Source organism: Sinocyclocheilus anshuiensis, unplaced genomic scaffold, assembly GCF_001515605.1.
Source record: "Sinocyclocheilus anshuiensis isolate Anshui unplaced genomic scaffold, SAMN03320099.WGS_v1.1 scaffold963, whole genome shotgun sequence".
Classification (NCBI taxonomy): domain Eukaryota; kingdom Metazoa; phylum Chordata; class Actinopteri; order Cypriniformes; family Cyprinidae; genus Sinocyclocheilus; species Sinocyclocheilus anshuiensis.
In genome coordinates this window covers 376,098-386,600 of record NW_015544183.1, presented here as the reverse complement: position 1 = coordinate 386,600, position 10,503 = coordinate 376,098, and the positions used below count along the sequence as shown (strand labels likewise).

The 10,503-nt window shown below is 37.3% G+C and overlaps 1 protein-coding gene across 4 annotated transcripts in view; it reads right to left on the bottom strand.

The window, feature by feature from the left end:
• The window catches only part of LOC107696379 (protein quaking), a 130,373-nt gene extending 120,385 nt beyond the window's left edge, over positions 1-9,988 (bottom strand). For all 4 annotated transcript variants that reach the window (XM_016496680.1, XM_016496682.1, XM_016496679.1 and 1 more), the window contains exon 1: positions 9,276-9,988. In XM_016496680.1, coding sequence (XP_016352166.1) covers positions 9,276-9,417 — 142 coding nt within the window. In that variant the 5' untranslated portion in view covers positions 9,418-9,988. The remainder of the gene's footprint in view (positions 1-9,275) is intronic.
• Positions 9,989-10,503: the final 515 nt, after the last annotated feature.

The window sequence follows — 10,503 nt, the reverse complement described above, 5'->3', positions numbered from 1 at the left end:
ATATATATATATATATATATATATATATATATATGTTAAAATATTAATTAAAATAATAATAGTATTTCAATAATAGTATGCCATTTGGTTTAATATTGTATGATGTAGTAGATAATCACGATTAATAATTCACGAGTAATGACAGTACTAAAAACTGAAAAGTTTTTCCTTCGTGTTTTTAAAAAGTTTTGTGTACAGATGCAACATATCAGGGAAAAGCTGTGCTATGCATGCCAGGCCAGTTGTTGGTCATGTCACTTTGTAAAGAAACACTACGTGCCTGCACAGATACGCATTCTTTAATGTACTTGCTGGTGCCTATAGACGTCCATATACACAGCAACCCTTAATAGTAACAAACACTGCATTTAAATGCAGATACAAGTTAAATGACAAGAAAAAACAACTTTTTGATTAACACATTAGAACTCAGGTACCATCTCGCTGGAATATGAATTATTTCAAGTTATAGGATTTCACTCTGAGAGGCAACAGGCAAGAATAAGGAACGACAGGAGACCAAAATCTATTGACATAAACGAACTCAGATGTTGCCTTTTCATTCACCCTCTTATTCTGAAATCAATATGACTCTGTCCGTGTAGGCAGATTCTATTCACATTCTCCTCTCACCCAGGCGGGCTGGAGACTTAGTCAGCAGTCTGTGAGAAACAGTTTCAATTACACAAAGTGCTTTTAAAATGAGGGATGTGAATGCATTATAAAGCTCAATGTTGAAGTATTCACTAATAATGACGGCATCACAGGAAGCTGGCCATAATAATCCCCAATGATATATAGAGTAACTGATAGAAGCAGAAATGGAAGGGGGGTTGTCATGTGATTGATTTCTCCTTGAGATGAACTGGCGCTGCTCTTGAACCAGGAGAATTGGGGCACATGACTTTGTGACACGATGACCCCGTGACCCCTGTGCTCTGGTACATCAAGTACTGTCTGATGACAGTCGCTCTGTGTGTGTTCTTCGCTTCTGCTCTAATGACCCTTCAAAGTCATCTTGTGACAGGAAATGATGATGTTCAGAAGATTTAAGGAAGCCATGCTTACCTGTAATAGCATGACCTATGCTGTGATGCCAACCTTATTAATCTGTTACATCTGTTGAATGCACAACTACCTCTTGCTTTCGGAGCATCTCAAAATATCCCTGCGTACGTCAATAAAAAGAGCTAAACTTACACTAAACTTAGTGTCGCTGGCACACAACGGGTCTCAGAACATAAAATGAAGTGAAACTCACCACAGGAATCTGCCTGCAACCTACTGCAAACTCATAAACTAGTAATCCAAAAAGTAAACAGTCACAATGTAGATGCAGAGGCCATCAAAGTGACATTGAAAGGATTAAAATAGAATCCAAACTGAAACTGGACTTCATAAGTGACTGGATTAGAATGCTCTATTTGCCGTGTGCCATGCAAATAGAATAATAATAAACCACACAGGAGACTCAACAATTGTTTAACATGTTGCTGAACTAACAATGCAATACTCTAACAACCATAAAACACATAGCATACAAACAGTTCGTTTTTTTATACTGATACCTTTCAGTACTAAAATGTATTTTATTATTAAGTAAATTCTTCAGTATTTTCTACATTTTATACATATGTGAATAAATATATAAATAAACTTTGTATTCCAAAAAAGACTGAACACTGAATAAAAATATTCTTATGTTGTTCTTCTTAAAAAACAACAACTCTTGAATAAAATCCTTTTCTTAAGTCCTAAAAGGCAAGATGTTGTAAGATGGGATGTTTCAGCTATTAAAAATTACAACATTATATACTGTACGTTCAATAATGATGGTTAAACTCTTAAAACTAACACATCTCATAGTGTGCATCATTTTATGCTTAATAAAAGATGTGATTTTTGAGAATCTGGCTCCTGAGATCAGTCCAAATTGTAAATTAATCGTTCAGTGCGATTTGTGAATGGGCTCAAAATAATGATTTAATCTGTTTTTACTGACTCAGTTATATACTCACAGTGGTTCTTAAGTTAACAGCTCACCGGAGAAGAAGGAGGTAACTATGAGCTGTCATTGTATGGAAAAGAGCTGCATGAAGATTATTCAAAATTTCTTTTTTTGTTGTTCCACACAAAAACACATAAACATTTGGAACAAAATGAGAGTGAATGATAGAATAAAAATAAAAAAAGTAATCATAAAATATTGTATATTTAGATTCACTAAATGTTATATTTAAGCATACATTCATACATTGAATTTAATGTCCTGAGTTGCACTGAGATGCTTCTAGTGTTGTAAGTCACCTGTATCCCTCTCCGTCTCTAGCTCCTAATGAGTACACAGCTCATTTCCTACTCCTCTAATGCCACAAAGTGAGAGAGATTGTAAAGTGTCCCTGAAAGGACAACTACTTTACCACTAAAGACAGAGTCCTAAAGAAGTTAATTCTGGGTAAATTGACTTTGACCCTAGTAAAACTCCTCAGGATTAATTAATTGCTCCAATTAGGTGATAAATGTGGCCACTTAGACTAATTGTCAGTGGAGCATGTGCTTCTCCAGTCCTCATGGGATCTTTAAGAAGCTTTCATGAAAAGGGCTTTTCCTGAAAGTAAACCACCTTGTATTGAAGTTTTAGAAGGCAAAGTCATTAAAACTGGTCCTCCGAGTGTGATTATCAGCGCATCAGATTCTGATATTAATTTATGTGAAAGATTAATGACCACTTTTAGTGTGCTTGTCCTGTTTGAGCAGTGATAAACGAGCTGTTATGTAGGTTAACTACATGTGTGGTAGGATCGTTGTATTTGTCAATGAGGTTTCTGAGTTTTGTTTAACAGAATAAACAAACTCCTGACAAGTGGGAAGATTGGAACCATCTAGTTAACTTATTGACAACAAAGTATTTTTTCTTTTAAAAAATCCTCCCCAATAGTTAGACATTCTGTTGTCTTTCGACTCGCTGTATAAAGTCAGTTTGCAGCCACTTAAGAAAGGTCATTCTGACTGACATGAAAAGTGACCAATCACAGTCAATTCTGTGTTGACATGCCATTTAGAGGCTAAAAACAACAAAAAATAAATGCACAGCATTGTCAGTCAGCTCGGTGACCAAAGAAATTATCAGAAATGTGAAAGACTTTAAAAAAAAACCTTGGTCTATCCAAAATTATGAAATACTGATAATATTACTGACATGCATAGTGTTTAAAAGATTGGGGTTTGGGGTAAGATTTTTTTATATTTTTTTTATGTTTTTGAAAGGTCTTTCATGCTCACCAAGGCTGCAATTATTTGATAAAAAAAAAAAAAAACAGAACTACTGTGAAATATTACTAAAATTTTAAGCAATCATTTCCTATTTGAATAGATTTTAATATGTATTTTATTCCTGTGACGCAAAGCTGGATTTTCAGCATTATTACTCCAGTCTTCAGTGTCACATGATCCTTCAGAAATCATTCTAACATGCTGATTTGCTGCTCAAGAAACATTTCTTATTATTAGCAATGTTGAAAACAGTTATGCTGCTTAATATTTTTTGGGAAACTGTGATACATAACTGTGATACATCAAAGGATGAATAGAAAGTCCAAAAGAACAACATTTATTTTAAATCAAAATCTTATGTTTTTACTGTCAATTTTGATCAATTTAACATCCTTGCTAAATAAAAGTATTATATTTTTCAAAGAAAAAAAATCCTACAGATCCCAAACTTTCGAATGACAGTGTAAGAAGATGTATAGCTGTATAGTAGAGTTCTGTTTGTGAACATCTAGAATATGCTACTAAGAACCTCCAACAAAACTTTGAATATCTTTCAAAAATTTGATGCCACTGGATTTTTTTTGGCAAATCAGGTAATTAGTTATTTTTCAAAAGCACTCCATACCTTGTAAACAGGACTTTGTTTCCAGGTAGACTGGTGCACCCAGACTCCTGGAAGTTGCACAGTGCCAGCCAATCAGATTTCAGCCAGCTCTTGCCATTTTTGTGTGCAATATGCATCAGACTGTCAGTGTCTGTGGGTGGTCCATTGCCATGCCGTCTGAGGCTCGACATCCTACAACTAAGAATATCTTGAATTTAATTCAGAATGTTTGAACATGGCACTTGAGTGCCTTGAATACTAAATAGTATGTACTTATAGTCACTAAATTGCAGCAGTAAGTTATTTAGAAACCTTTTACGACACCATAAAAGAACAATTTGGTGTACAAACCATGAATGACCACCGAGCATTACCATGCCTTACGGGGCCCACATACATCTCTGTTCTATTACCGTCTCTATTCAAACAGTAACTAACTCCATTCTCTATGGATGTCAGCAGCACAACTTTGCCTTATGGGCCTTGTACTGATGGCAGCGGCTGCTCCCCTGATTAAATTCATCACCTTTATTACAGCGCCAAGTGCATGGCCTAGCATGGCTGACTGCTCCTGTTGGCCATTGAGAGCATTCATCTGCACTAACAGGGGAAGGGGTTTACACTTGGTCTGTGCATCAGCCTATGAGCATCATGTCTGATTCACGCAAATGCATCGCTCACAGGTGACATGCCAGGGCCGGTCACACGTCTCATATCTAAAGGCCACAGTACCCTTCAGAGCAGGGAGAAACAGCTCTTTACAACACTGAGTCTGACTATGGCAAGGGGCTTCAAATAATGTGTATCAAATACACTTGCGTTCGTTAAAGGATGAATCGTGGTTTTAGACTGTGGTTTTGGTCAATGGATCCTATTCACATACTGTAACGTTGTAATTCTAGCACATATTTTGGTTACACTTTATTTTGATAGTCCACTTTAGACATTCTACTAACTATAAGTAACATGTCAACAGATTCTCATTAATTTGCAACTACATGTCTACTAACTGTCAGAGTAGACTGTTAGGTTAGTTTTACTGTTAGTAGAATAAGTTGGTAAATATTTTTTTAATTGACGCACATTTAGAACACTATATTTTGGGTTGTATTACCTATAGTAGGTATTCAATTTCAGAAATCTTGTTAACGCTGCTGGGTGAGCGTTTCTAATATGGCTTTCTAAAGATGGTAAATTTGACATCTTTCTCTCTTCTCATGGAAGCTATTGTTTTTGTTTTGTTTTTCTTTTGCTATTGGAGCAAATGGGAATGCTGAAAATATATCTGTTGCGTTTTCTGTTTACCACTATAAAAGTTTACCCAACTATGACGAATTCCTCTTCTGAGAATTGTGGAAATGTGGGTCCATTGGAAATGTCATATAATTTTAGGTTTGTAGGGGGGGGGGAAACAGCATTTTTCTATAATTTTCACAGAAAAACCTGGGTGTTTTTCATGACAAATCATAGAAAATTAATTGTAAATATGAGAATATACACTGGGAATATATGTTGAATATGGATTTAATAATTATCTCAATAGAAATATATTGCTGAATTTACATTTACATTTTACATGCAAGTACATATTTGGCACAATTAATTAGTACAATTAATCATGCCCCCTGACTTGCATGCAATTCTATATTTTAAGGGATTTTCCTATCACTAAAGCAAATCAAGTTTAGTTAAATTGGTGGATTTTCTCCGCAAATATTGATATCTGATTAGAACTTAATTTGATTAATTAAAATAATGTAATAAATTCAACTAAACAGATTAACAGCCCTAGTTTTAAAATGTCATCTGCCATTTAAACAGCTTTCTCATCCAAAGTATCTAACAGTACCAGCTACAAGGACAATCCTCCTGGAGCAACCCAGGGTTAAGTGAAGTGCTCTAGGGCACAATAACGATAGAGGATCCCAGACACTCCATCAGAATACAGTGTCTCTGATTAAATGTGAACTTATGCCCAGCTCTATAACTACTAAACGAGCACCACCCCAAATGTTCGAGTGAGAGAGAGAGAGAGCGAGAGAGAGAGAAGAAAATTATAATGATAATGATATTATAGTAATTTATCAGAGAATATAAGAGTATGTCTAGATTTGTAGTTTCAGTAGATTACAGTAATCTAAAGTAATTTACAAAAATTAACAGCACTCTCATAGTAATAATGACAGCAATTGCCTAAAATCCAAAGTGCTCCCAAGCTACTGCTTGCATCCCATTATGTGATATTGCAAACGAGAGTTTAAAATGAATGCACATTATGAGATGGATGCAAGCCGACACATTCACATACTCTCATCCAAACAGAGCCAGATTTGTTGGATATTACAACACCCCACAGGGAATATCACACATGCGATCTCACACAGCTACTGAGCGCTTCTGAGCTATCGCTTGCCTTGATTATCGATGATGCCACAGATTTTCAACACTTTCAATTCATTTCTCCATTTTCATTCTCAAAGAGCCGTGCAGAAAAGAGTTTCATGTATGATCAATATAGTGGTCCAGCATGAGCAGTAGACCATAATTTATGTTCTCCTCATCGTTCTAGGACAGAATAGAGCTGAGCTCGGCAAAAGCCGATGATTTAGCGTTGCTTTGGTGATGGTTCCACTGTAGCGACAAAGCTTCTGAGATTACAAAGGAATATATATGTTGAAGCATGCAGTCTGTCAGTTGCAGTACTGTAGCACGACAACAGAATGTTTGTTTCTCCATGGATCCATAGAAACACGTTTTCTGACCTCATAATCACCAAAGATCATGACCAATTGCAAATAGTTTTCTAAAAGGCGTATGATCAGAGGCATGCATGCACGCATTTGCACACGCTCCCAACATGCAGATCTGAGCAGTGTGTCCTGTTTATTGGAGGTCAGGGCTCAGTTCTGCAATGGTTCAATAGTGGAAGTGAAACCGACTGCTCAGTTCACTCTCATGAGCACAAGACTAACTCGCAGTCTCAGTCCGATGGAATGTGTGCTCCCTTGACAGCGTTATTAATTCAGATTTGCACAAGCTAGACTGTGACAAACCCATAATGTGTGGTGGAGGAAACGACTCTAACTGGCATATTACTCAAAAATATTGCATTAAACAGCATGACACATCTCTACTCCAGATTCTCACCAACTCTCTGTATAAAAAGCAGTGAAAACTCACGATGTGAGTCATACTTCGCAAGTGAAATGCAGAATATTCTTCATGTTGGCAGGTACGATCAGCCACATTGTCCTGATTACACGGCTAATGTTACAGGCGAACATCACCAGCTTTATCCAGAGAGGAAAGCTAGTTTCGACCAGAGGGAAAGGCTGTAAATGTGAGTGACAAGAAATAAACAAGAAAGCGACTGTGAAACTGCTGCAATTCACAAAGCACAGAGTGTAAAGCCAGGCCGCAGACCCACCCGAGGGGCGTATGATGATGTCCGAAAAGCAAGTTTAACAGGATAGCGTGTAAAAGGCAATTTTTGATGTTTATTTTAGTGTCTGAACTGACAAATGAGAATTTATTTTATTAGAAATCTAAAAATGAAACTGACATTTTAAAATGAGATCACAGAGGAGTTATTAGGCTTACGTCATTCCGCTGTGATTTGCAGATGAATAGAATATTTAACTGCGGATGCCAAAGGACTGCATCCACATAGGAATGGCATGCTGGGCGCAGATGATTCACCGGCGGAAAGCAGTTATTTGGGACTCTGTGTGTCAGCGATTATAAACCTACCAACCTTCCTAACTTGAGCGAGGGAGGGTGGCAGCGCTCAAAGATGTCAAAAATACAACAACTCCCCCTCCCTCATACTGTACTGAGAAAGTAATGATGAGTAATGAGTCGGTAATGTAGAGTAATGTGTGTAATGATGGAGTTTTATAAACGTAATTTAAAACGTAGGTTTGCTCAAGAGGTTCTAAATTATCACAAGCACATCATGATCTGAAATTACGTTTGCTTTGTTTGACGATAGTTTTTTTAAAATCAGATTTTCAATTGGCACAGAAATTCCGTAAAGCAAAAAAATGAAAATGCATGTGTTAAATAGGAAAGAATATTACAAAACAAAAGAACAATGAAGACCAGTCTACAGTGACAGAACGGCCTCTGCATTCAGGAATAAAAGGAACTCATGAGGGTGGTAAGACGGGGCCCTTTCTTTTGACAGGGGTCATTTAGATAGACAGATCAACAAGATGCTTTTAATCATCCTTTTAACAACTAACTACCGTAATTTAAGTTGCAATAAAGGCCCAAGGCTTTCTATAAAACATTTATAAAACAGTCTGAATGAGAAAAAGAGCACAGTTTGCGCAAATATAAATCTTATTAACAACATTATAAAGTTGACAGCAGGACAAGAGGTTTCTGTACAGAATTAGTCAGGAGCCCCCTGGTGCCACAGTACATGTAATTCTCACCCTTAACCACAAACTAGTGCATGGTGGACTGCTCTAGGACCATGCCATGGTGCACATAGTAACTAAAAGACAAACCTGACAAACAAATCGTGAAAACTGACATTATGCTTATATAAAGCTAAACAAACGGTTTGTATTGTTGTGTGTGCTGTTTTACACAAACATGTTGGGTTGTTTTTTATATACTTAACTATTGGCTTACACATACTGGGCCATTTTGTTGGGTTATTTTGGTCAACTATTTAACTATTTAAATAGCAATGGTCCAGAAGAGGATCTGTAGGTGTGACAGTAAGTTTCTCTTGCTTGTGTAGGCTCGCTCACTACATTTTGTTAGACATTAGCAGTCCAATATAATTTTTACACAACTCTTCACTCGTAAGTGATGGTCAACTTTCTCTTTTAGGCCGATGAAATGGGCTATATCAGTTATGCATCGACTCTTGATGTAAATCTCTCGATATCTATTTGTGTAATCTGGTTTATTTAGAGTTTAAATGAGAGAATTCATATAGACTACTTACGAGTTTTATTATTATTATTATTATTATTATTTGTCTCAGAGAAAGTCTCCTAAACAACTGTTTCTCAAATATTAAGGTGGAATTGTAAAATGAGCCTATTGCATTACGGTCTTATTCACATGAACGTATCAAAAATATATTTTTCTAACGAGATATATATTAATAACCAACAGAACCACTGTAAAAACATTTCGCAAGCCACAGGTATCCCCTTGCAACGGAGAAGTAGCGACTACCGAGTGCGAGCGTAAACTTGAGCAGTTATTAAAGCAGAACTAAAAGGCTGTATTTCATATGTTTGGCAAAAAAAGAATGACGGTCTGACGGCAAAAAAAGCAACTGACGCCATAAATCGTTACCGTTAACCATTTTGCCTTAAGCGCGAACGAGCCGCGAGCGTTTCCAGCACCGTTCGTGTCATTCCATAAACATTACCTTCGTCGAGAAGCCGTTCGAGGTGGTTGAAGATCCCGCAGAAGTTGGGCAGACTGCTCATCAGTTTCTTATCGTTCATGAGCTGCATCAGGTAATCTGGGGTCGGCTTGGGCTTCTCTTTCGTTTCCATTTCCCCCACCATATTCCACAGAAATCACCACCAACGCCCCAAAATAGACGGAAAAAGTCCCTAAATAAATAAAGGCTTGAATATAAATAATAAATAGAGTACAAAAACGCAAGTGAAGAAGGCAAGTGCCTGACTCGTCCGCGGAAAAGGCGGTTGTCTCTGTCTTTACGCACAATCCGCTGCTGCAATAGGCAATTCGGGAGATGACAGTTGTTTAGTGCAGCTGATGAACCGAAATTAAAATGAAATCTAAACGTGTGGAGAGGGAAGCCAGGTCTCCTTTCAGAAACAATTCCCGATAAATCCCACAAGTTAGTCGTAAAGGCGACTCCCGCGTGCCCAGTGCCCCTTTTTAAGATTTATTTTAGCGACAGATTTGTCCTTAACTTCCTCTTGAGGCGATGAAAATGCACCTTTCCCCGAGTTCCCCAGAGCTTCCTGTGTCTTGTCTGTCTATGTGTGCAGCACTAGAAACGTCTGTCCCTCCCGTCTCTCACGCGCAATAAAGGCGCTTTCTCAATGAGATTGGCATTCGGTCCTCCGTTACCGACCAGCTCTTCTTGCGCTGGAGAGCCCGTCACATGATCACACTGAGCCCCAGCTGCAGAAATCGGAGAAAGCGAGGGAAAGAGAGAGAGACACTGTACATTTGAAAAACAATTAGCTCATTTGAAATGCGACTCGTTTCTGAAGCATGTCTGTAATATATGCATCTGGCGTATTGTGATGAATGTCTTCAAATGAACTATTCCATAGAGATGCCATTTTTTTCTCCTAGGACGGTGAACGTGAATGTCTATCCATTCTTCAAAACGCTTGTCCTACAGTTATCAGTTATCACAATGTCTGTGTTATCAGTGTGTTCATTTACTCCCTGTCATGTCGTTCTGAGAAGATATGGTTTGTTTTCATTTAAACACAAACTAGATGTTGGGCACATTAAAAACTAAAATTGGTCATAAAAAAAGATGTGCATATGTGCTGCTGTATATTATTATAAAGCCATGCAATTAGGTTAGTATGAGGAACAGAGTCAAGATAAGTCGTTGTATTAGTTTTGTCACACTTTTGTTTTTATTTATTTATTTATTGTCATAA